At 55.8% G+C, this 26,812-nt stretch overlaps 1 protein-coding gene across 1 annotated transcript in view; it reads left to right on the top strand.

The window, feature by feature from the left end:
• The window catches only part of OBSL1 (obscurin like cytoskeletal adaptor 1), an 82,495-nt gene that overhangs the window by 8,071 nt on the left and 47,612 nt on the right, over positions 1–26,812 (top strand). Inside the window, exons 4-11 of the mRNA XM_074966954.1 lie at positions 3,609–3,878; positions 4,411–4,671; positions 7,142–7,447; positions 7,862–8,137; positions 9,090–9,365; positions 11,471–11,743; positions 20,691–20,963; positions 22,135–22,407. Coding sequence (XP_074823055.1) covers positions 3,609–3,878; positions 4,411–4,671; positions 7,142–7,447; positions 7,862–8,137; positions 9,090–9,365; positions 11,471–11,743; positions 20,691–20,963; positions 22,135–22,407 — 2,208 coding nt within the window. The remainder of the gene's footprint in view (positions 1–3,608; positions 3,879–4,410; positions 4,672–7,141; positions 7,448–7,861; positions 8,138–9,089; positions 9,366–11,470; positions 11,744–20,690; positions 20,964–22,134; positions 22,408–26,812) is intronic.

The following is a 26,812-nucleotide window of genomic DNA, read 5'->3' on the forward strand; positions in this document are numbered from 1 at the left end:
TGTCGGCCATTCTCTGTGTCCAGACCCCTGCACACCCCTGCCCTCTAGGGCTCTGCAATGATCATACACCCTTACCCCACCCCCTAGATACTTAAGAACTGCCTAGGGGAAACTGAGGCACCCCCACACTATTCAATGGAAACATTAAGAACAGTCCTGCTTCATCACAGTCATTGGTTGCTAGGGGTCCATGTCTGGGCAGTTGGATTTGCCACTATTTTCTCAAGAGCTTCAGTGATATGGGACTTAAGGGCCCAGACACCTGGGAGCCCTTCACACCTGTGTTAGCCTGCCCAGAGAGTGAACAGGCCTTTCTATCCCTGAGGTAACTACAGCACATAGGGGAGACTGAGGCACACCTACGCTCAATGAAAATATTACAGCCAATTCCCCCTTTATCGCAGTGGTGTTTCTGGTTAGGACATTGCAAGGCAGAAGGGTGGGCTTGGGGACGCAGAAGGCTGTTTGGTGGGTTGGGAGGGGGGTCTCCAGTTCCAGTGTAAAAGGGCACGGGAAGGGGAGGCTCTTGCACCAATCACCAGCCCTAGGACATAGGCTGGGACACCACGATGACCTAAGACTGCTCTGGCCAGCCCAGGCCTGCTGGCAGATTCATGGATCAGGGCCTGTCTCTCTGGCTGTCCCGCATTCACCCCAGCTTGGTGGTGCTGCTGTCTGGGCTCGGAGGCTCAAGCGAGAAAAGACACAGGGGAGCAGGACAGAAGGGTCCTGGTGGCACAGACTCTCAGGACTCGTGCTCTCTCTTGGCTCCATATGGTCCTTGGGAGGAACCCCCTTCAGGGCGACAGCCCTTCTCGGGGGTCCTCTCTCCGCCTCCCGGAACCGCACCTCTCTGAGCCTCCAGCACGCCTGTCTCTGCCGTGGGCCCCCTCAGGGAGTCCCCTTGCTCTGGACCCCCAGGGCCTCCACCCCCAGAGGGAATAATGCCCCCTGGGAATAATGTCCCCCGCACTCCCCACTGCCACCCTGATCTCTAGAAACAGGACGTTTATTGAGTGTCTGAATCCAGCACAGGAAACTCTCCAGGCCTCAGGCCTGGCCTCCCTCAGCACAGCACATCCAAGCCTCCCCTGCACCCAGGGGGGCTCTGGCTGCTCTCTCCCCAGTCCAGCCACCCCCCTCCTTCCAGCCGATCATCCGATATCATCTCCCCCAACAGCTCCTCCCCTGTCCATTGTCTTCAGTCCCAGGTAAACAGGTCACCTGAGCTCCTCTCTTCCACCCCTGGCTGAAACTGGCTGGTCAGGTCACAGGGGTCCTGTTTTCGCAGCTCATTGTCGTCCCACTGGCCAGAACCTGCTGACTGCAAAGCTGGGGTGGGCCTCCTGGTCACCAGTCACTTTGTCCCCAATCTCCAGGCAGTTATCCATGGTCCAGGCTGCTAGGTGAGGTCACACATGGTCGTCTGCAACAACACTCCCTGCCACCCCCTGGTTATACATGCAGCGCACAGGGAAACTGAGGCACAAACAGGGTCCATGCAAAACACTAAGAACATCTCCCACTTCATCACACCTGGCCATGTATCCTTTCTGGCACTGAGCCAGGAGCCAGGTTGGGTGGGAGGGGGTTGATGTGTTTGGGGGGTGGGGGGGCTGTGAGCTGTTAGTGACAATCTCCCAGGGAAGTGCTGAGTGGGTTTAGCCCTGAGCGCGTGGGGCTGGGAGCCAAGCGTCTGTGCTGGAAGTGTTTCCCTCCCTCCCTGCCCAGCATGTGCTGAGCCCCCAAGAAGGCAGCCAGGAACAGGGGGCGACTCACTCCTTGGCGGGCCCCAAGGGAGGGTGCTCAAGGCTGCGAGGGGGAGACTGTGGGTGGTGGAATCTGCACCCAGGGGGAACATGCTGAGCTCCCCTGAAAGTCGGCCCTTGGTGAGGCCTGGGGGGAGTTATGCTTGTGAAGGCCAAGGAGGCAAACCTGGGCGGGGGGTGTGTGTGGGGCCTTCGTGTCTCTGGGGCGTGAGAGCGAGTGATTGGCCGGGGCCCACCCACCAGCCCTGGAGCACCCACGAAGTCGGCGCCTATGCCTGCTTGCTAGCGCCGGAGATGAAGGGAGCTCAAGGCACAGGGCTGGCCTTCGGGGGACATTGGCTCCTCCCACGGAATCCCCCTGTCACCGCTTCCCCTTCGTTATGGCTCCCGAATCCCATCAGTCATTAATTGAACTGCTGCAACCTTGCTTTACTGCCCAGCTAACAGTCACGCCTTCCCGTACGCCCAGCGGGTGTGCCCCCAGCCAGCCCTGGCTCCCTCCTGGGGGGAGGCTGCATCTGCACCCACCCCATGTCTGCTCCCACCCCACGTCTTTCAGCTCCTAATGGTGCGGCAACGACACACGCGCTTCGCCACAGCCCCAGATGCCACCTCCCTCACCCCACCCATTTGTCTAGGGGCTGGCGACACGTAAAACGCGACGGGAGAGGGTCTCCCATTGACAGCGACCTAGCGCTGTCTACACCAGAGCTGAGGTCGGTAGAACTGGTGTACACTAGAACTGTGGATTTTTCAGACCCCTGAGCGATGATTTCTACTGATCTCATTTCCCAGTGTAGACCTGGCCTTACACGCGCGTTACATGTGTGTTGCTGGAGCAGTTGGGGTTCCCAGTGGGGCTCAGGGCCCCGTTGTGCTGGGTGTTGCCCAGACAGGCAGTGACAAGGCAGCCACCATGAAGGCATTGGCAGGATGGGCTGGTTTGGGCCTCCCTTGAACTATGCCTGTATGGTTTGTATTCGCATCATCAGGTTCGAAGGGACCGCAAGGGTCAGGTAGGATGGCCCCCTGCCGCGATGCAGGATTTGCTGGGTCTAACCCAGCCCAGACAGACAGCTACCCAGCCTCCATGGAAGGCGCTTCCCCGCGACTCTGGGGAATCCATTTCCTAGGCACAGTGTCTGTCACTCTGCACTGGGGCTTGGAAAGTGTGATGCTAATCAAGCCCCAGAGACACCTTGGCCTGCCCAGCGGTGTGCAGGGGCCTGCCCGGTGGGGCCCAGCCCTTTGGAGGCTGAGAGGGGCCCAAGGAGTTTGGAGCAGCGGTGTCTCTGCAGGGGGGCCGGTGACAGCAGGAAGAGCTGACAGCAGGGGGCTGAGCACTGAACAGACCAAGTGCCACCCCTGTGTCGCCTGCCACCTCTCAAAATAACCCGCTGGGAATGGAGAGCTTTCGGCTGCCCCCTCCCTGGAACAGATGGCTCTGGGCAGGGGCTGGGCCAGGCTGACTCCTGAGCTGGGCCCCAGGGGACCGGACAGGCCTGCACGGGAAGGAGAATGAAGGGTGGGGGCCCAGGACCCCTGCTTGCTGGCCCAGTGAGGGGTCTGCGCTCAGTCACGGGGCAGGAGGTGGCCTCATGGGCTGGCCCTCGCCTGGTTGCAGAAGCGGGGTTTAGCTGGCTCACTCTTTCCATGTCTTTTCGAAGTTGCCCCCTGCTGGTTGCCCAATGGGCTGGGTGCGTTGTGGGGCTTTTGCTTTCCTCTGACGCAGCTCTTGTGGGACCTGGGCTTGCTGTGGTGGTGGCCCCGTCCAGGCTGGGCCCGTCCTGGGCCCCGCATGCTCTCTGCAGTTCCTGTCTCTCTCTTGCTTGGCACCAGAGCACCGGGTGCGGTTCCAGTTGCAGCTGGAGGATGTGGAGGTGCAGGAGTGTGAGGACGCCGTGCTGGAGTGCAAGGTGCCCCTGGAAACCATCCCCACGTCCTGGTACCTGGAGGACAAGCAGCTGCAGTCAAGCCACAAGTATGTGATTGAGGAGCAGGGCCTGGTGCGACGCCTGACCATCCGTGATGCCCGCACTGACGACGACGGCATCTACCTCTGTGAGATGAAGGACAAAGGCCGCAGCATTGCTGAGGTCTCAGTCAGAGGTGAGAGGGATGGGCCTGGGGTGCACGGAGCCTGAGCAGAGGGACATGGAGACCGTCTTCCCTGTGCCGCTTGCTGCTGCAGCCCCCTGCCCTGCCTGGTCCTGCTTCTCACTGCCCTGTCCCTGTCCGGTCCTGCCTTTCCCCTGCCCTGTCCCTGGCACCCAGCCTGTTGCCCACTGCCCTGCCTGGTCCTGCTTCTCACTGCCTTGACCCTGCTACCCTGTACTTCGCACCCAGCCAGTCACTCGTTGTCTTCCCTGGTCCTGCCTTTCCCCTGCCCTGTCCCTGCCACCAACCAGCCAACGCCTGCCCCAGCTGCCCAACCTGCCCCATAGTACTCTGCCTCGGCTCCCAGCCTGTCCATTCCTGCCCCCTTTCTTTGCCTCAAGCCAGCCCCATTCCTGACACCCCCATTTCCTGCTCCTGCACCCTCGGGCCCCAGGCTCCCCATGTCCCTCCCAGCTCTGCAGCCCCAGGGTCCCGAGCTGCACGCTCGGATGTGACTCTGGGCCTTTCCTGGACACTCTCCCAGGGGCGATCGTGAAGCGGCTCCCACGAAAGCTGGACGTCATGGAGGGGGAGAATGCTGCCTTCTGTGTGGAGACCCGGGACGCTGTGGAGGGAATCTGCTGGAGCCGGAACGGGCTAGAGCTACGGGAGACACCGTGCACCGTGCTGAAGAGCTTTGGCAAAACCCACCTGCTGGTCCTGGTGCATGTGACGAGGGAGGACGCTGGGGTCATCTCCTTCAGCGTGGGGGAGTCGCAGACGTCAGCCCAGCTCCGCGTCAAATGTGAGAGCCCCCCCGGGGGGTGGCACTTCTCTGGAGCATGGAGCCCATCGATCTGTGGATCAGGGTCCCCCTGCTCTAGGGCTGGATTGGAGCCAGCGTTCCCTAGAGGGGAAAGGCCCAGTACCCCATTAGGGACCTCTGGGGCTTGGGCTGTGGCTCACCTGCTGGGATCATCTGGGCACCTCTCCCTAATCAGGTCCCTGCCACTGTGGGGCTTGGGCTGTTGGCGGCCCCTCGGTCTCTCCTGTTTGCTGCCTGTGGCCACAGCTCCGTCTCCTGAGGGTCAAAACGCTTGAGTCTAACTCAAATCTTTGGGTTTAATATAGGGGTAGCGGGGTAAAAATGACGGGCCTGTGATAGGTGATCTGGTCCCTTCTGGCCTTAGACCCAGTGACATCTGTGAAACTAGCGTGATGCTCCCAGCGGTGATGCACGAGCATGAACACCAACCTCAGGGTGGATGGGTACAAACCAGGGCACAAACCCCATGTTGGCTGTGAGCTCTAAACTTGGATTTCACCAACCTCCTGTGCCTAGTGCAAACTCCTCAGGCACTTTACTAGCCTTAACACGTAGTCACAGACAGTCCCCTTGGTACGCCGATCTGTCCCGTTACCAGGTGAGCCTAGCTCTGTGACAGGCGGCCTCTTATGCCAAGGATCACAGCAATATTCAGGTTACTCCCAGTCCCAAAGGACCAGTCACTTACCCCAGGTCACTTGTGCTTTAGGTCTCACACTGAAGACGATGCTTGTAGCCAGTCCTATAGTAACTATATGAGGGTTTATTAAGTAGAAAAAGGAAATGAGTTGTTTACGAGGCTAAACCAGGTGAACATAGATACACAAATGACGTACAGGCTTAGGTTTCAAAAGGTGATGTAAGTTTCTATAATCAGCCAGCTCTATGTGTAGCTTGTTGGGGCTAACCCAGGCTAAGTAGCTGGGGATCTCTTGCTTATGCTTAGAAACACCTTGATCCCCAGAGTCCAAGCAGCACAGAGATACCTAGTTCCTTTGGTTTGGGGTCCCCCCACTCCTGCCAACTGCAGACTCAGCTGATGGGAGACGTTCACTCACACGACTCATCGTCACAGGGAGAAGAGCAGCATTTTGCTGATGGTTTCTTACTCCAGATGTAGGGAGTTTCCAGTTGCAAGAGCCACCCCTAGCCTGTCCGGTACTGCCAGGTCTCCTCTTTCGGGAGGGACATAACAATTTCTGTAAGCGAGGCGCTCGCTCACTAATGTGTCTCTCCTGCATGGTGATTCACACGGTTTCAGAGGCTCACAATACACCCGCTCCAATAGTGCAGGGGAGATTAACGCAGGCAGCAGCTGATAAGCCTTCACGAGTGCGAACACTTCCTTGTAATGCTGATCCCTGTTTTACCACTATTGCCCCACAAGTGAGCCAGACAGATCGCAGCTCTGTATAGGTCAGGGTCCAGCTGAGAGATGGGGACCTGAGCATGAGCTGGCACCTGGCCTGGCAGCGTCACACCTATGCCCAACAGCCAGATTGGAGCTGGTGCTCCCTAGTGCAGCATGGCCCTGTGTCACGGTTCCTGAGTTATCTGCACTTTTGGCCCCTTCGTGGCCTTCTTGAGGGCACCCCACTCCAGTCTCTAGCCGGCACCTTTCTCTGGGCTGAGTTCTGCACCTCCCTTCTGCTAGATGCGGGCCTTCGGCTGCAGAACCCTGCAATGTATGGTGATTCTTTCCGCAGGTCTGACTTCAGCTCAGCACTGGCAGTCTGGGGTTAACCAGGGACCAGCCAGTGCTCATGAAAGCAAGTGCTGTTTATTCAGAACAAAAGCATAAAACAATAAACAGCTGCTAATGCAGGTCTGTTTTGCCCAGCAGTCCTTCATCTGCCACATGCAAACCCTGCTAGGCCTAGACTACTTCAGCTCCTTTCCACAAGGCCTGGCCCCCGGGTCCCAGTTTCGTATCAGTTCCTGGATTGAGTGGGGGTGACGCCTCTCTCTGTCGGGGATGGTGGGGGGTCACTCTATACACTTGAGAGCTCTTTATTTCCCTGGCCTCGTGACCCAGGTCAAACCAATCTATGCAATGTCCCCAGCGTGGCTTTCACAGCCGTGTTACCGGCACGAGGGATTTGTACTGGTGATTTTAGTTCCTACTTGAAACATCTTAGCTCACCCGTTGAGCCAGGAGCACACTAGCCGTAAGACACACAGATAATTTTTATAAAGCTTATGCAGGAGTATTTGAATAGTCCGTGTGTCCAGAGCAGCGTATCCGTCCCCTGGAGCTGGATTGGAGCCGGTGCCCCCAGAGGGGAAGGCGTTGTATCCCATTCCCGGTCCCCTGACGCCAGGCGGCCCCTGCACTGGGGATCGGGGCTGGCAGCCCCCAGAGGGGAAGGCCCCATGTCTCAGCTGGTTGCTTACCTGCTCGGTCGACATCTCAGAGCAGGGAGCTAACCAGATGTGGGGTTTGTGTTAGGTGCAAAGCGTGTTCCCCCGAGCGCGCCCATGGCTGCCGAGATGAGCACGGACCGCAGCAACGCTGCCCTCCTGACGTGGTGCCCCGGGCCTGATGTGCACAGGAGCCCCCCCAGCAGCTACGTCCTGGAGCGGCAGGAGGCTAGCACGGCCGAGTGGGTGCAGTGCCTTACCACGGACCTGGCCAGCATGGTGGAGGTGCTCGGGGATAGCGTGCCTGCCGAGGCAGACTACTGCTTCCGCATCTGTGCCGTCAACAAGTACGGGAGGAGCAGGCCTGTGGAATTCCCCGGCTCTGTGCACCTTGGTACGTACCACAGCCCTCTGGGGCCTGTTCCCTTCCTGAGCTTGCTCCCTCCAGGCCCTGCTCCTGCCTGAGCCCTGCCAGACACGGCTGGATGCCAGGATCCTGGGAATTACAGCCTGCTTTGGCTTGTGCAGAGCAATGATTGACTGAGTCCAGTGCCGGTCCAGTGACCCCTTCTTCCCAACACAGAATGGGACAGGGCCATGGCGCAGGCCCACCAGCTGAAGGGCACTTGCCCTGGGGAGCTGGCCCATGGCTGAAGGGCAGCCCCTGGTCCCGCACCCAGCGTGCTAGTGGCCAGCTCAGAGGGGTGAATGGGTAACGTGGCCCATGGCCGGGGCTGAAGGGCGGGGGGCCGGAGCTCTGCTCGAGGTGTTGCCCGTCTCTGGCTGAGGACCCTGCACTGTGCTCTAGTCCCTGTAGCCTGCGTGCGGAGAGCCCTGAAGGACGTGCAGGTGCAGGTGGGCCAGGATGCCCAGTTCTCCCTGGAGCTCTCAGCCTCCGTGGCGGGGAACTGGTTCCTGAACGGGGCAAAGCTGCAGGAGGAAGAGGAAGGCCAGAGCTACTGCATAAAGCGCAGCGGGACCGAGCACTCCCTGCTGCTCCGCGGTGTGCGGCTGGCGGAGAGCGGGGCCGAGGTCACGTTTGTGTCCAGCGGCGTGCGGGACTCTGCCACTCTGCGGGTGCAAGGTAAGTGCTCTCCTGCTGCGGATCAGCCCCCAAACCGGGGGGGCGGGGGGCACTATATCCAGGCTCCAGACCACTCTCCTGGGATATCAGCTGAGATCACTGGGCTGAGAGGATGAACCAGGCAGCATGAACACAAGAGTTACAACAAAGGCCTGCCCTTCCCACACACCTGTCCTCCCAGCAGCTCAGAGTCCTTGGCAAAGGCCAAATAATCCTCCCAGCCTGTGGGAGGTGGGGGAGGGACAGGCAGGCACCACTTCACCCAGCAATATAATGCAGCCCCCTCTGGCCTGGGTGGTGGCAGCTGTTTTGGGGACATTTGGCTAGGGTGCTAATCCTTCTTTCACTGCAGCCTCTTCAGCACCCAGAGGCATCTGACATAGCTCCTGTTGCTTCCCTGGCCTGCGGGAGCTCTCTCCCTCCCCGCGGAGAGCATGCTGCTTGCTCAGGCCCAGGGCATCTCCCTGCGCTGAGCCCACAGGAGGGACGCTAGTTCGGCCAGGGAGAGGCTGTGCTGGGCTCCCTGGGGTGGCAGCAGGTTCTCACCTGCCCTGCTAGGGCTGGGCGCAATCTGCCCTGGGCTCCAGTGTGAAGGTGCAGCCTTGTGAGACACAAGCGAGCTCTGTTTCTGCAGCAGGCTGTGCTCTGGGGTGGGGGTGGAGCGTTGCATGCTGGGTGCTGCAATCTCCAGGGGCTGCACCGCTGACCGATGCACGGGAGAGCGGCTCCTGGCCATCTGGCAGCCTGGCCTGCGGTGGGATGGGCTGAGCAGCAGGAAGCTGGCCTGCGTGGGATGCCAGGCAGCATGCACTGTCTTGCAGAGCCCAATCCCATAGACCAATCTGCATGGGGCCTACCCCGGGGCCTGCTGAGACCCGGGGCATTGTCCTGGCTGCCCTGTGAGAGCAAGGACTCGCCTCCATTCTCTGCTCATTCACGGTGACTCTCTCAGCCCTGCAGGTGCGCATCGCCCCGGTGCCTGAGGCCCAGCGCCTCCGGGAGCTCCTGGCAGGGCTGCCCTTGCTCCTGGAGTGTGAGGTCTCCACGCCCGACGCCCCTGTGCGGTGGCTCAAGGACGGGGAGGCTGTGCCCGCGGACGACGTCGTCACCCTGCAGGCAGAGGGCTGCACCAGGAGGCTGTGTATCCGCTCTGCCCGCCCCTCGGATGCCGGGACATACACGTGTGATGCGGGCGAAGATGCGCTGAGCTTCACAGTGACCGTGACTGGTGAGCTGGGGGCTGGCCCTCAGGAGCCCTGCGCCCCTGCCCCTCCTGCAGGTTCCTTGCAGGCATGGGCTCAGGGCATTACAGCTGGAGACGTCCCATCACATCCCAGCAGGCCCACGGCAGATGTGTGGCCCTGAGAGCCCTTTCTCCCCTCCTGCCCCATCCACCTCCACTCAGCCTCTCTTCCTCACTGCCTCTCCCCCAGAGACCTGCCTTCTCTGGCCTTCACAGGCTCCTCTGGCCACTGAAATCAAATCCTCTGGAGCTGCCATGGCCGGATTCTGTCCATTGCCCCAGGGGAGGCCTATGGCCATGTGAGCCCCAGGGGCTCTGCCACCCTGCTGGGTGGTAAGCAGAGGCCAAGTGACCGGCAGCTGCCCCCTGTGAATCACTGCTGCCTGCTCGCGGAGTGGGGGAACTGTGGCTGTGCACACGGGGGATGATCTCCCAAGGCTGCCGGCTGCTGGCAGCGCATGGTCTCCACGCTGGGCTGCAGGCTAGTGACTTACCCACCCCTCCTTGTTACCCGGAGTGCCCAGTTCCTTGTCTGGACACCTGCAATGCACCCCACTCTCCTGTCATCTGGACACCTGCAGTGCACCCCCGGTTACTGGCTTCACCTCCCTTCAGCACTGGCCCCTCATCGCAAAGCACTTAGGGTCTGTTTCCCGTGCAAAGAAAACCAAACCAAACCCTGCAGCAGTGAGTCTCAAACCATGGGTCACTGACTGGGGCTCGTGCTCCATGGCTGTGAGTAGCAGCCTAGCTGTTCCTGCTCAGGCTGCAGCTGGGCTCTGAACCCCGGCCCCCTGCCGGGTTTCAGAGCCTAGCTTGAGCCCAAGCGGGAATGTGTACACTGCTTCTTTTAGCCCCATCGCGTGAGTCCTGCAAGCCAGGTGACCCAGGCTCTAAGACCTCCTGCCGAGGGGTTTTTTTGCACTGTAGATGTGCTGTAAGATTACGTCTACACTGCAAAGAAGAAACCCACCGCTGGCCTGTGCTAGCTGACTCAGACAGTGGGGCTCGGGCATCTGGGGCTGTTTCCTTATGGTGTAGACTTCCCGGCTCGAGCTGCAGCCGGAGCTCTGGAATCCTCCTACCTCGCAGGGTCCTAGATCCTGGGCCCCAGGCCGAGCCGGGAAATCTACACTGCAGTGAAACAGCTCCTTAGCCTGAACACCGCAGCCCAAGGCAGCTGGCCTGGGCCAGCCATGGGTGTCTAATTGCAGTGTAGACATACCCTTAGTCATGTCTATAATAAAACCAAACAGAAGATTATTTAACAGAGCTTGAGATAAAAATTCACATACAAGCATGTAAAAGGGTTTGGAAACATCAGGTTACAAGGGAAAGGAAAACACAGCACGCAATCAGAGCCTGGACTTTCTGACCTTTCCTGTCTCACCCAATGGTCAGTCCGTCCAGCACGGGGCCAGTCCACTGAGCTGGGATCTGCCTCTCCGGAGACACGTCTGCTGGCAGGGCACCTCCTCTGGATGAGGAAGCTTTTGCACCCTGGCTCCTTCTTGTACACAGCCGCAGACCTTTGTCTCTTTCCATAAGCCAGGCGTTTCCCTGGTTTCAGCTCAGCCCGAGGGTCCCCCGGTCAGAGGCTTTTTCTGCGGCTCTTTTGTCTTTGTAAATGCTCGGCCTGCATCTGGCCCAGCCTGTAAACCCAGGGCTAGGCTGGGTCAGTTGTTCTCACTCTTCACGGAATTAGCAGAGCCCCGACCATCTCAGGTGACTGGCTGCACCTCCAGCAGGTCTGGAGCATCGTGCTCTACATTTTACACATCTCTTCCAGCAGTGCCCGTGCAGTAACCCTGACACTCAGCTCGTGCTTAGCATTCGGCAGGGACTGCACGACTCCCCACGGTGGGCTCTCGCTAGCCGCTCAGGCATGGTGCGATTTGCCTGCCTGGCCACGGCTGCCCCCAACAGCGATGGAACCCAAGTGTGCTCCAGTTCCCCTCAGTCGATGGGCACTGGAAGCCCCTTGTAATAATGAGCAATAACCTCCAGTACTGAGGAATGGGCGGGGCGGCTGGCTGTGAGTAACCCAGCTGGCAGCCTCTCTGCTGAGCCCGTCCTGTCTCCCTGCCCAGAGCCGCCCGTGAGGATCGTCAGCTCTAACGAGGACGCCGTGCACACCTACCTGGCCTCGGAGCGCGTGGTGCTGACGTGCGAGCTGTCCCGTGCCGACGCCCCGGTGCAGTGGTACAAGGACGGGGTGGAGGTGGAGGAGGGCGACTGCCTGCTCCTGGAGCGCGAAGGGCCCCATCACAGGCTCGTCATCCCCTCGGCCCGGCCGCAGGACACGGGGGAGTTTGTGTGCGACGCAGGTGGCGACTCCGTCTTCTACAACATCACGGTGACAGGTGGGTTGATCCCAGTTCACTGGCACAGGTGCTGCGGGTCTCTGTCCGTCTGTCTGAGGAGGTTCCATAGCTCTGTCGCTGCAGAGTCCACATGTTCAGCCCCTTTGCTCTCCGTCCCTCGGTCTGTCCAGCTCTTTCCCCTCTTTGTGGTTTGCTGTTCTGCCCTCATCCTCCCTGGCCACAGCGTCTCTTGTCCTTGCTCCCCTCCATCAGAAAGCTCCTAGTCACACACGCATTCCTGGCCCAGCACGTCCTCCCCATCAGCTGTCTTCTGCTGCAGCGTCAATGCCCGAGAGCTGAGATTAGCTGGAGGGACCCATCAGGAGCGGGTGAGGCTGGGGATTCGGGGCCTGGGCTTGCCAGCTCTGCTCACACGGAGAGAGATCACTGGAGGGAAAACATTTTATTGCCCTTTGCTCTGTTTTACTCCTTTGCTATTTGTTGCACCCCTGGGACTTGCAATCCCTCCTCTCAGCCAGCGGTTACCAGAGCGCTCTGCGGCTGGGGGACAGGGCTGGGGTCATGCTGCTGTACGGGGAGGCGATGGGAGCCTGCTGCCCTTTGTAAGATAAGCAGTGGGTGGTCTGGCCACACAGTGGATGGGGGACCAGTGAGGAAGGACCAGGTGGTGCTTTCAGTGACTCAGTAGATTGCGCTGGTCACTGCGCCATACTAAGCCCCATCACTCTCTTCAGTTCCCTCCTGAGGTCTCCCTTATGTCCCCGAGCTCCTCCCCCTGCCTGCCGAGCTGCCTGTTCCCAGGAGAGACGCAGACTGTAACCTGCCTAACACTGTGCACTCCAGAACCTGCACCAGCGGGACTCTGTCACCCTCACTCCCCACCTCTGCCTGCACTTCAGCTAACGGCCAGTCTGGGGCAGGGACCCACCTGCCAGCACCATGTGCCTCCCTGCGCTGTGGACGGGACATGTCAGTCTCACTGCGATAAAGCCCCTGGCTCAATTGTACAGGCAAAGGCAAGAACCCCGACATCCTGGCCAAATGCTAATGCAGGTGATACCACCCTGCCTCCCTGATGCCGCTCTGCAGCATCTCTGTTCTAACAGACAAAGCACAGGCTGGCGCACTAATGGGTGTCCCCGCCAAATTCCACAGGGAGCCGGAGGAGCAGCTCCTTGCACTCCTATTGGGAATGTGTAGGGGAAAAGGGGGTGGGGAGGCTTGACCTTGAGTGACACGTGCTGGGGGTCACATGCTGCCCGGACTAAAACATCCTTGGAATCACTAAATATTATAGACGACAATTCCCTAACTCAATAGTATTCACTAGTATTCAATTCCCTAACTCAATAGTATTCACTAGTATTCAATTCCCTAACTCAATAGTTCCCACAGTATTCTTGTCAGCAAGTTAAAGAAGTATGGGCTGGATGAATGCACTATAAGGTGGGTAGAAAGTTGGCTAGATTGTCGGGCTCAACGGGTAGTGATCAATGGCTCCATGTCTAGTTGGCAGCCGGTGTCAAGTGGAGTGCCCCAGGGGTCGGTCCTGGGGCCGGTTTTGTTCAATATCTTCATAAATGATCTGGAGGATGGTGTGGATTGCACCCTCAGCAAGTTTGCAGATGACACTAAACTGGGAGGAGAGGTAGATACGCTGGAGGGCAGGGATAGGATACAGAGGGACCTAGACAAATTGGAGGATTGGGCCAAAAGAAATCTGATGAGGTTCAATAAGGATAAGTGCAGGGTCCTGCACTTAGGATGGAAGAATCCAATGCACCGCTACAGACTAGGGACCGAATGGCTAGGCAGCAGTTCTGCGGAAAAGGACCTAGGGGTTACAGTGGATGAGAAGCTGGATATGAGTCAGTAGTGTGCCCTTGTTGCCAAGAAGGCCAATGGCATTTTGGGATGTATAAGTAGGGGCATAGCCAGCAGATCGAGGGACGTGATCGTTCCCCTCTATTCGACATTGGTGAGGCCTCATCTGGAGTACTGTGTCCAGTTTTGGGCCCCACACTACAAGAAGGATGCGGATAAATTGGAGAGAGTCCAGCGAAGGGCAACAAAAATGATTAGGGGTCTGGAACACATGACTTATGAGGAGAGGCTGAGGGAACTGGGATTGTTTAGTCTGCGGAAGAGAAGAATGAGGGGGGATTTGATAGCTGCTTTCAACTACCTGAGAGGTGGTTCCAGAGAGGATGGTTCTAGACTATTCTCAGTGGTAGCAGATGACAGAACAAGGAGTAATGGTCTCAAGTTGCAGTGGGGGAGATTTGGGTTGGATATTAGGACAAACTTTTTCACCAAGAGGGTGGTGAAACACTGGAATGTATTACCTAGGGAGGTGGTAGAATCTCCTTCCTTAGAAGTTTTTAAGGTCAGGCTTGACAAAGCCCTGGCTGGGATGATTTAATTGGGGATTGGTCCTGCTTTGAGCAGGGGGTTGGACTAGATGACCTCCTGAGGTCCCTTCCAACCCTGATATTCTATAATATGTGCTGTATCCACCACGGGGGGTTCCATGTTAGACCTTGTTGTGACAGAGACACGGATCACAGAATTAAAAATTGGTGACATTTTAGGTAGACGTGATCATGACTTGATTGCACTTGGTAATATGCAAACAGGATAAAGTCCAGACCAGTCATATGTCTACTTGGTGCTTTAAAAGGGCCCATTACAGAAAGCTGACAAAAAATGGGCGCCAGATCAACTGGGAGATTTAAACAGAAAAATGTAAATAATCATTGGGAATTGTTTAAGAATGAGACCTCTCTAGGTCCCTTTCAGCCCTATGATTTTATGATTCTCTGATTTTACTAGATGCCCCAAAAGCCACAGCCCAGAATATCGGCTACAGTGGTTAAAAAACCAACCTGGCTTAGAGGGGAAGTGAAAGTAGCTATAAAAATTATATATATAAGCTAGGATTTGCAAAACATTGATAAGGGAAGCAACAGGATAAAATAAAAAATCTATGGCCAGCGGAATTAAGGACCATAAGAAGGAGGTTTTTTAAAGTATATTAGGAACAAAAGGAAGCCTAACAATGCTATTGCTCCATTATAAGATAGACTAGTCAGTAATAATTCAGATGAGGCAGAAGTGTTCAATAAATATTTCTGCTCTGTATTTGGGAAAATAACAGATGATGTAGTCATATCATATGATAATAGCTCTCTTTCTATTCTACTCGTATCTCAGGAGGATGTGAAACAGCAGCTACTAAAACTAGACATTTTAAAATCAGCAGGTCCTGATAATTTTCATTCAAGAGTTTTAAAAGAGCTGGCTGAGGAGCTTGCTGGACCATTAATGTTGATTTTCAATAACTGTGGAACACTTGGAAGTTCCAGAGGACTGGCAGAAAGCTAATGTTGTGCCATTATTTTAAAAGGGTCAGTGGGATGATCCAGGTAATTATAGGCCTGTCAGCCAGACTTTGATCCTGGACAACATAATAGAATGGCTGGTATGGGGCACAGATTCTAAGGCCAGAAGGGACCACTGTGATCATGTAGTCTGATCTCCTGTATAGCATAGGCCATAAGACTGCCCTGAAGTAATTCTGGTTTAAACTAGAGCAGAGCTTTTAGAAAACATTCAATCTTGATTTAAAAATTTCCAGTGATGGAGAATCCACCAAAGCTCTTGGTAATTTGTTCCAATAATTAATTATCCTGAAGTGTGGTTGATAAAGGTAGTAGTCTTGATGTAATATACTTAGGCTTCTGTATGGCACTTGACTTGGTACTGCACAAGATTTTGAATAAGAAACTAGAACAATATAAATTCAACATGGCCCATATTCAATGGATTGAAGGCTGGCTCACTGTTAAGTCTCAAACAGTAACTGTAAGTGAGGGATCATCACTGAGCATGTGTGTTTCTAGTGGGGCCCCACAGGGACTGGTTCTTGGCCTTACATAATTTAACTTTTATCAGTGACCTAGAAGAAAACAAAATTATAAAATTTGCAGATGACACAAAAAATTGGGCGCAGGTAAATCATAGTCATAGGACTGGAAGGGCCTCGAGAGGTTGGCTAGTCCAGTCCCCTGCACTCCTGGCAGGACTGAGTATTATCTTGACCATCCCTGACAGGTGTTTGTCTGACCTGCTCTTCAAACCTCCAATGATGGAGATTCCACAACCTCCCTGGGCAATTTATTCCAGTGCTGAACCACCCTGACCGTTAGGAGGTTTTTTCCTAATGTCCAACCTAAACCTCCCTTGCTGCAATTTAAGCCCATTGCTTGTTGTCCTGTCCTCAGAAATTAAGAAAAACAATTTTTCTTCCTCCTCCTTGTAACAACCTTTTACATACTTGAAAACTGTTATCATGTCCCCTCTCAGTCTCTCTTTTCCAGACTAAACAAACACAAGTTTTTCAATCTTCCCTCATAGGTCATGTTTTCTAGACCTTTAATCATTTTTGTTGCACTCCTCTGGACTCTCTCCAATTTGTCTACATCCTTCCTGAAATGTGACGCCCAGAACTGGACACAATACTCCACCTGAGGCCTAATCAGAGCGGAGTAGAGCGGTAGAATTACTTCTTGTGTCTTGCTTACAACACTCCTACTAATACAGCCCAAAATGATGTTTGCTTTTTTTGCAACAGCATTACACTGTTGACTCATATTTAGTTTGTGGTCCACTATGACCCCCAGATCCCTTTCTGCAGTACTCCTTCCTAGGCAGTCATTTCCCATTTTGTGTGTGTGCAACTGATTGTTCCTTCCTAAATACAGTATTTTGCATTTGTCCTGATTGAGTTTCATCCTATTTACGTCAGACCATTTCTCCTGTTTGTCCAGATCATTTTGAATTTTAATCCTATCCTACAAAGCACTTGCAAACCCTCCCAACTTGGTATCGTCCGCAAACTTTATAAGTGTACTCTCTATGCCATTATCTAAATCATTGATGAAGATATTGAATAGAACCGGACCCAGAACTGATCCGTGTGGGACCCCATTCGTTATGCCCTTCCAGCATAACTGTGAACCACTGATAACTACTCTCTGGGAATGGTTTTCCAACCACTTTTGCACCCACCTTATAGTAGCTCCATCTAGGTTGCATTTCCCTAGTTTGTTTATGAGAAGGTCATGGGAGACAGTATCAAAAGCTTTACTAAAGTCAAGATATACCACGTCTACCCCTTCCCCCCTATCCACAAGGCTTGTTACCCTGTCAAAGAAAGCTATCAGGTTGGTTTGAGACCATTTGTTCTTGACAAATCCATGCTGACTGTTATTTATCACCTCATTATCTTCTAGGTGTTTGCAAATTGATTGCTTAATTATTTGCTCCATTAACTTTTTGGGTACAGAAGTTAAGGTGACTGGTCTATAATTTCCTGGGTTGTCCTTATTTCCCTTTTTGTAGATGGGCACTAATTTGCCCTTTTCCAGTCTTCTGGAATCTCTCCCGTCTTCCATGACTTCTCAAAGATAATCGCTAATGGCTCAGATATCTTCTCAGTCAGCTCTGTGAGTATTCTAGGATGCATTTCATCAGGCCCTGGTGACTTGAAGACATCTAATTTGTCCAAGTAATTTTTAACTTGTTCTTTCCCTATTTTAGCCTCTTCTGATCCTGCCTCATTTTCACTGGTATTAACTAAGTTAGACGTCCAATCACCACAAACCTTCGTGGTGAAAACTGAAACAAAGAAGTCATTAAGCACCTCTGCCATTTCCACATTTTCTCTTATTGTTTCCCCCTCCTCATTGAATGATGGGCCTACCCCATCCTTGGTCTTCCTCTTGCTTCTAATGTATCTGTAGAATGTTTTCTTGTTATCCTTTATGTCTCTAGCTAGTTTGATCTCGTTTTGTGCCTTGGCCTTTCTAATTTGTCCCTACATACTTGTGTTATTTGTTTATATTCATCCTTTGTAATTTGACCTAGTTTCCACTTTTTGTAGGACTCTTTTTTGATTTTTAGATCATTGATGATCTGGTTAAGCCAGGGTGGTCTCTTGCCAGACTTCCTGTCTGTCCTACGCAGTTGGATAGTTTGCTCTTGTGCCCTTAATAATGTCTCTTTGAAAAACTGCCAACTGTCTTCAATTGTTTTTCCCCATAGACTTGCTTCCCATGGGATCTTACCTACCAACTCCCTGAGTTTGCTAAAGTCTGCCTTCTTGAAATCCATTGTCTTTATTTTGCTGTTCGCCCTCTTACCATTCCTTAGAATCATGACTCTGTCATTTCATGAAAAGAAAAGGAGTACTTGTGGCACCTTAGAGACTAACCAATTTATTTGAGCATAAGCTTTCGTGAGCTACAGCTCACTTCATCGGATGCATCCAATGAAGTGAGCTGTAGCTCACAAAAGCTTATGCTCAAATAAATTGGTTAGTCTCTAAGGTGCCACAAGTACTCCTTTTCTTTTTGCGAATACAGACTAACACGGCTGTTACTCTGAAACCTGTCATTTCATGATCACTTTCACCCAAGCTGCCTTCCACTTTCAAATAATGCAGAGGATAGGTCACTGATAGAGAACGATCTGGATCACTTGGTACACTGGGCTCAGGCAAACAATGTGTAAATGTGTACATCTAGGAACAAATAATGTTGGGCACACCTACAATGGCAGGACTCTACCCTGGGAAGCAGGGACCCTGAGAAGGACTGCGGGGGTGTTGATGGGTAATCACCTGAACATGAAAAACCAGTGTGACGTGGTGGCCAAAAGGGCTAATGTGATCCTGGTGTAAGTGGGGGAATACTCCCGCTATTGTGGGGAACTTTCCTGGCTTCTGCACTACCCCGGTGAAGTGGGCTAGCGAAAGGATCTGAGTCCTTTCTCCCACTTCCTTTCCCCAGTGGCTTCCCTGCCCTTGAGGATTCCCCTTCCACTCTCCTGTCTGGCAGAGTCCTTGTAACCCCAACAAGGCTGGGCCCAGGATTCCTGGGGGGCTCGACCCCCAACCCTGCTTTGGTCACCTAGGTCAGGGGCTAGAGTGTCCCCACTCTGGGGTATGCTCTCTGCACTGGGCGCTTCCCTGACCCACTGACCATTACATACAAGTTAAAGCAAATGCAAGTTATTTAATCAACAATTAATTTTAAAAAGAATAAGGGAAAATGGGAAAGGTTAAAGGAAACACATCAACCCGCTCTGTGGCAGGGAACATCACAAACAGCATCTCTGGATTGTCAGGACAGTTCACAGTCTGTTCCTTGTAAGTACCAGGCCTTCTTCTCAGGCCCTGGCTGTGCTGTAGGGATGCTGTGGGTTGGACACTCGCTCTGGTGTTGGCCACACGCTCTCAGACTCTAAGTGGTAGGACCCTTCTTCCCAGCGTCAGCCCCGCCCTGTCGGGGTTATGATCCACACCTGGCCTGCAAAGCCCCTTGGCTGAGGCGTCTCCCTGTGCTGGGCCCACTGCCCAGGGTCCCCCTCGCTCTCCCCAGCTGCTCACCGCACTCAGCTCCTGACTGCTCCAGCCCCAGCTGCACCACTCGGTCTCTGCCGGGCTGCTGCTGCTCTGCCTCCCGCTCCCTGGGCTGCTTCTCTGGCCCCTCTGGCTCTGATTGCTGCAGCTCCGCTCCCAGGACAGGTCTGCTCTGCCGGCTGCTTCTCTGACTCTACTCCCAGCACTGACCTGCTTCCTGGGCTGCTTTTCTGGCCCCTCTGGCTCTGGTTGCTGCAGCTCTGCTCCCAGGACAGGTCTGCTCTGCCGGCTGCTTCTCTGACTCTACTCCCAGCACTGACCTGCTTCCTGGGCTGCTTTTCTGGCCCCTCTGGCTCTGGTTGCTGCAGCTCTGCTCCCAGGACAGGTCTGCTCTGCCGGCTGCTTCTCTGACTCTACTCCCAGCACTGACCTGCTTCCTGGGCTGCTTTTCTGGCCCCTCTGGCTCTGGTTGCTGCAGCGTTGCTCCCAGGACAGGGTCTGCTCTCTCTGGGCTGCTTTTCTGATCCCTCTGGATCTGGCACAGCTCTGCTCCCCAGCTTAGCTTGGGCCCCTGCTTTCTCCTTAGCTCGGCCCCACTCTGTCTGACCCAGGCAAATCCCGCTCACACGGAGGGGGGGAACTCCCTGGACTCCTGACTCCCTGATTAGCCTGCCCACCCTAACATTCAGGCTGACCTGGAGCATTGGCCTCTCCCCATTGTTGCTGGGGACTGGCAGTCTCAGGGTCCTGATTCCACATCGACCCTTCCCCCTTTTTAGTACTGGGAGCTAGCAACTAACCCCCCCCCCCCCGAATGTTAGTAAGGGGGCCACAGTCCCCTCACACTGGGATGCATGAACGAGAATTTCAAGTAAGTGTAGAGAGGTTATTTTATCTCTGTATCTGGCTCTGGTGCGACCGGTGCTGGACCCTGCCCCCAGTTCTGGTGTTCACAGTTCAAGGGGGATGTTGATAAATGGGAGAGAGTTCAGAGAAAAGCCAAAAAAGGAATAAAGGATTGGAAAACCACCCTTGTAGTCACAGAGTCAAGGAGCTCAGTTTACTAAGCTTAACAAGGAGAAGGTTATGGGATGACATGATCAGTCTGTAAGTACCTACGTGGGGAACAGAAGTTTGATCCTGGGCACTTCAGTCTAACACAGCAGGATCCAGTGGCTGGAAGTTGAAGCTAGAGAAATTGAGATGAGAAATACGGTGCAAGTTGTTAGCTGTGAGGGCAATTAACCATTGGAACCATTTACCACAAGTTGTGGTGTCCATCATTGGCAAGTTTTAAATCAAGGTAGGATGTTTTTCTAATAAATTTGCCCTGGTTCAACCAGGAATTAACTCAGGGGAGTCCAATGGCCTGTGTGACACGGGGGCAGAGCAGATGATCACAGTGGCCCCTTCTGTCTTATAACCTATCAATTGCATAAAGGATTCAACTTCATTTCCAGTCCCAAGCTCTGGGGTCTGGTGGCTGGCTGCTGCAAGGACTCGACAGAATTTGTAGATCAGTTACTTACATCTCTGCTGAGCCCGTCCTGTCTCCCTGCCCAGAGCCGCCCGTGAGGATCGTCAGCTCTAATGAGGACGCCGTGCACACCTACCTGGCCTCGGAGCGCGTGGTGCTAGCGTGCGAGCTGTCCCGTGCCGACGGCCCGGTACAGTGGTACAAGGACGGGGTGGAGGTGGAGGAGGGCGACTGCCTACTCCTGGAGTGCGAGGGGCCCCATCGCAGGCTCATCATCCCCTCGGCCCGGCCGCAGGACACGGGGGAGTTTGTGTGCGACGCGGGCGGCGACTCCGTCTTCTACAACATCACGGTGACAGGTCGGTGATGTCCCCTGGCCTCCCGACGGGTGGGTCAGCAGCGCTCCCCCGTTACCCCAGCTGGCAGGTCGGTGACACCCCGGCCTCCTGGCTGTTGGATCAACAGCGCTCCCCCGTTACCCCAGCTGGCACGTCGGTGACACCCCTGATCCCTGGCGGGTGGGTCAGCAGCGCTCCCCTGTTACCCCAGCTGGCAGGTCAGTGACAGCCCTGGCCCCCCAGTGGGTGGGTCAGCAGGGCTCCCCTGATGGTTTCTTTCTGGCTGTATTTACTGGGCCAAAGCCTTGGGTCTCGTAAGAAAGATGGTGGTAGACGGTGGTCATTGGGGTCAGCACTGACTGCAAAGGGATGGAGTCCCCCGTACGGAGCCCCCACCCCGCTCCCTCCAGCACAGCGCCCCCTCCTGCTGCACAGGGGCACTGGGGTCAGCGCTGGCCAGGGCCGCCCAGAGGATTCAGGGGGCCTTGGCTCTTTGGCGGCGGAGGTCCTTCCGCTCCGGGTCGTTTCAGGGGACAGTCTTCGGGGCACTTTGCCGAAGACATGGAGCGGAAGGACCCCAAGAAGCGGCGGCGGGTCCTTCACTTCGGGTGTGTTCGGCGGCGCTGAAGGATGCACCGCCGAAGTGCCACCTAAAACTCTCGTGGGGGCCCCTGGGGGCCCAGGGCCTGGGGCAAATTGCCCCATTTCCCCCCCCCCGGGCGGCCCTGGCACTGACTGCCAGGGGAGAGCCCCCCCATGGAGTCCCTGACCCCTCCCTGCAGCACAGCGCCCTCTGGTGCCATGCTGGGGCCAGCACTTACCGCCGGGGGAGAGCGCCCCCTGCTGAACTGCTGAACCCCCGCCCCCTCTCTGCAGCCCAGGGGTTGTGCCTTGCAGCCTCCCCTCCGTGAACTGCTCTAGCCCGGCTCTAGCGTGTGGGATTGGCGAGGTCGGCCCGCAGGAACGCCTGAGAGCACAGGGGCACGTCCTGTTGGGCCCGGGTGGGATGGTGCTGCTTTGTGGGAAGAGGGTCAGGTGTGACAGAGCCACGGGGAGCGACACCCTCTCTGATGTCCTGGAGAGGCTGGGCTCCCATCTCTCCTCCCCGTGTTGGGGAAATGGGCGGGGCGGCTGGCTGTGAGTGACCCAGCCGGTAGCCGCTCTGCTGAGCCCGTCCTGTCTCCCTGCCCAGAGCCGCCCGTGAGGATCGTCAGCTCTAACGAGGACGCCGCGCACACCTACCTGGCCTCGGAGCGCGTGGTGCTGGCGGGCGAGCTGTCCCGTGCCGACGCCCCGGTGCAGTGGTACAAGGACGGGGTGGAGGTGGAGGAGGGAGACTCCCTACTCCTGGAGTGCGAGGGGCCCCATCGCAGGCTCATCATCCCCTCGGCCCGGCCGCAGGACACGGGGGAGTTTGTGTGCGACGCGGGCGGCGACTCCGTCTTCTACAACATCACGGTGACAGGTTGGTGTCGGCTCCTCCCTGCCCCGGCTTCCCCCCACTGAGCTGTCCCCCCTTTTCTTCACTGCTCCTGCCCCGCTCGAAGTGCCAGCAGCCCCCGTCATGGCCCAGGCCCCCCTCTGCTAGGCGTGGTACAAACACAGATCACAGGCAGTGCCTCCCAAAGGGGCTCACAGTCCGAGTGTGAGCCAGGAGACGGACGGACGGGAGAACACACGGAAGCATGGGCAGCTTGATGGGCAGTGGCCGCTGCTCACCGGCAGCCTAGCCGTCGTCACGTTGTTCGCAGGCCTCCCGGCAAAGGAGAGTTTGGAGGGGGTGTAATGAGGTCGCCTTACGGCTCTTTCCGGGAGCACTGCCCAGGCGGGAGGGGCAGCCGGGGCGGAAGCACAAAGGGGCTTGTTTGCACGTGTAACGGGTGGGCAGTGGAGGCCCCATGTGCCGATCGGAGGGAAGAGTTGACAGCCAGTGGGAGGTACGTGGGGAGAGGTCAGGAAGCGCCTTGGACGTGAGACAAGCAGCAGCTTCCATTTGGTGTGATTGAGAAGGAGGAGCCAGTGGGGAGAACCAAAGCAGGGGGAAATGGCCACAGTGACAGGCCAGGAAAATGACCGTGGCAGCAGCAGCTGAGTGGGGCAGGATGCATTCATGAGGGCCGGAGAGCAGGCTGTTGCCGTGGTAGAGAGACGAGAGGATGAGGCCTGGACACAAGGGTTAGCTGGGTGGGTGGGTAGGAAAGGCCATTTTCTAGAGACGCTATCCAGGCTGAATCAGCCGGATTTGGCCACAGGTCTCTCCAGGGCCTCACGTCCCAGCTAAGGCGAAGCTGATGCCTAGCTACGGGCCTGGATGCCTCCCACAGAGATGGAGAAGTAAGGCAGCCGGAGGGCTTGGGGCATGAAGAACCCATTGTAGCCATGTTGGATTCGAGCTGAGGGCTAGACATCCCCCAGGAGAGGTCAGATCCCACGCTGTGGAGATCTTAGTTTGGAGGGAAGAACTCGGCTGGGGAGTGGGAGTTGGGCTGTGAGCTGTCAGCACAGGAGGTGGGGTGGGAATTTGTGTTTGCAGATGAGATTACCCAGAGACATGATGGGGTGGGGGACCAAGGCCAGAGCCCTGTGGAACTCCCCCAGGAAGCTGGAGGGGGTGTGACACTTTCGGGGTTACCCAAGGTGACTCGCTACCCCCTGCTCACAGTGCGGGGGATCCTTGTCTGTGCCCACCAGGGGAAACTCGCCCCAAACGACTGCTGCTGGCTACACGAGCGCCCCCCTCCAGACTCCGCGAGCCCCGCTCTTCCCTCTGCAGGCCAGCAATTGGCACCCGCAGCCCACGGCCCCCTGAGTGAGGCCTTGGGCAGCGCAGAGAACCCGTGGCTAAATCTCTGGAGATCGTTACCCCCTGAGCTCGGCACAGGTCCTTCCAGCCTGTCTGTGCACCCCACTGCGCACCCCCCAATGCCCAGGCCTCAACTCCTGGCCCCCACAATGCACAGATTTGCTGCCTCTGTGCAAGCAGGGCCCCCGTTCACTAGCTCCCCTCCGTTCAGCCCTCAGCACCCAGCACTTAGCTGGGGCTGCAGTAAAACCAAACAGGGGTTTTGACAAAGCTTCAGAGAGATTCAGACAGAAGCCAGGAGATGGGCTGGAAACACCTGGCTACAGACCAAACGAAAACACAACCTGCCATAGGCACCGACTCCATGGGTGCTCTGGAGCTGGAGCACCCACGGGGAAAAATGGTGGGTGCTGAGCATCCACCGGCAGCCCCCCTATCAGTGTGAGGATGTGACACAGCAGGGAGGGGGGAGTGTTGACCTGGGAATGTGCCCTGGGGATGGGAGACCTGAGAGCCTGTCACCTGAGCCAGGAGGGGGAGGGGGAGGTAACACCTCTGCCCGGGAATGTGGACGGAGGCTGCAGGAGGGAGCCTGCTGTGGGGGGTTAGTTTCAGTTTGGGGCTGGGTGGAGGAACACAGGGAACCCCAGGGCTGGGGTCTGAGCTCCCTGCTCCCCCAGAAGGACTTGACTGAGGGGTCCTGGTTGTACCCACAAGCTCTGTTTTGGACTGTGTTCCTGTTGTCCAATAAACCTTCTGTTTTACTGGCTGGCTGAGAGTCTCAGTGAATCCCAGGAAGGGGGGTGCAGGGCCTGGACTCCCCCACACTCCGTGACAATCAGCACCTCCCCTCAGCACCTCCTGCTCGCTGGTGGGCCCCGCCGATCAGCATCTCCCCCTCCCTCCCTGCACCTCCAGCCTGCCACGATCAGCTGGAGGCTCTGGGGAGCAAGGACAAGGCATGCTCGAGGGAGAACAGGGCAGGAAGAGGTGGGGTGGGACTTGGGGCAGAGATGGGGGATCCAGCACCCCCCGCAAAGTCAGCGCCTGTGCAACCCACAGTCCAGAGCCTGTACTACTTGTTAGAAAGTTGGAATTGTAAAAGGTTCAGAAAAGGGTGTCACGGAGTCCCCGGGCGATGCTCTGGAACTGCTCCCCATGAAGCCAGTCAGGACTCTGGGGAAGTCTCCTTTCTGTGAGCAGCCTGTCTGCAGGGCACACAGCTCACCCAGCTTCCACCTTCCTTGGTCTGACCCCGGAGCATTCAGCCTCCTCTGGCCCTCCGTGCGCTTCCCACAGCGAGTCCGCCCAGGCGGGGTCCTGGGGAAGCCAGAGGGTCCTGCCCCCCAACTCCGCAGTCAGACGTGACTCTCAGCCAGCCAGTAAAATAGAAGGTTTATTAGACGACCGGAACATGGTCTAACACAGAGCTTGTAGCTGCAGAGAACAGGACCCCTCAGCTGGGTCCATTTTGGGGGGCAGTGAGCCAGACAACCCCGTCTGCCCTTCACTCCATGTCTCCAACCAGCCCCAAACTGAAACTCCCTCCAGCCCCTCCTCCTCCTCTGGGCTTTGTCCCTTTCCCGGGCCAGGAGGTCACCGTATTCCTTTGTTCTCCAACCCTTTAGCTCTCACCTTGGGGGGGGGAGGAAGGGCCCAGGCCATCAGTTGCCAGGAAACAGGGTGTCGGCCATTGTCTGGGTCCAGACCCCTGCACACTCCTGCCCTCTAGGGCTCTGCAATGATCATACACCCTTGAACTGCCTAGGGGAAACTGAGGCACCCCCACAATATTCAGAGGAAACATTAAGAACAGTCCCACTTCGTCACATTTCTCCCCCCTTCGAGATCGAACTGAGCGGGGTCACTTTAGCCAGTGACCTGGGGAAGTTCGAAGCCACCAACATTCCCATGGATGCCCCAGCATCTCTCCCATTCCTTGGCAGGAGTTACACAAGGCCCTTCCAGTTTCACGCACTCCCTTAGGTCGGGGGTGGTCGATAGCACTCGCAGGCCACATGTGGGAAGGTTTATGTGGCCCGTGCCCTTTGGCCACCCCAAAACCCCAGGGGGTCAAACTGGGATTGGGTCTTCTCCCCAACAAGCTGGCCAAACACAGCCACTTGGTTATAGGACTGTTTAACTTTCTTAACGGCTTTCACTTCATCTGAGACCTTCTCAAAGCTATCCACACTGGATCTTTCAACAGGAAAGTCAGTGGATCCATTCACAACAGAAAATTTCTGGCCGTTAGGAACTGAAACTTTCTTGATTAAAAAGAAAAGGAGTACTTGTGGCACCTTAGAGACTAACCAATTTATTTGAGCATAAGCTTTCGTGAGCTACAGCTCACATGCATCTGATGAAGTGAGCTGTAGCTCATGAAAGCTTATGCTCAAATAAATTGGTTAGTCTCTAAGTGCCACAAGTACTCCTTTTCTTTTTGCGAATACAGACTAACACCGCTGTTACTCTGAAACCTTTCTTGATTAAATCACTTTCACACCCTTCAGTTGCAGTAAACTGCTTGCAAAGACTCCATGAGGATTCCCTTCCCTAGGGCTTTTCTATGCAACAATTCACCCCTCACAGAAATTCTGCCCTTACCCTCTTCACCTAGGGCTTGCTCTAGAGGAACACTTTCCCGAGCAACAACAGACTCTTTCTGGGTCTCCCTTACATCCAGAATTACCTCTGGCCCATCTGGCGGATTCCTACACAATCCCCTTTCAGGCAAACTGACAGACTTCCTAGATAAAAGGTTAGAAACATTCTCCTTTCCTTTGCCACACACAAGCTCAGGAATCTTCCTTCTTGCTACTGGTTTCCACACCCTCAGTAGGTAACACAATCAAATCACCTTCACGCTCTCCTTGTGCCCTGGCTAGGATCTCACCCTGATTAGTCAGAGTTGCGACACCCTTTACCAACAACACACTAGCAACAGGCAAAATACAAGCACCAGAATTGTCTGGGCTCTGGGATTTTACATAGACACTAACTGGATGCGACCTAGTTACAGGGCCATTCTCCCGAGCAGACACAAACTTAGGACCATTCCCTTCCT

The sequence above is a fragment of the Natator depressus genome, chromosome 11, assembly GCF_965152275.1.
Source record: "Natator depressus isolate rNatDep1 chromosome 11, rNatDep2.hap1, whole genome shotgun sequence".
NCBI lineage: Eukaryota > Metazoa > Chordata > Testudines > Cheloniidae > Natator > Natator depressus.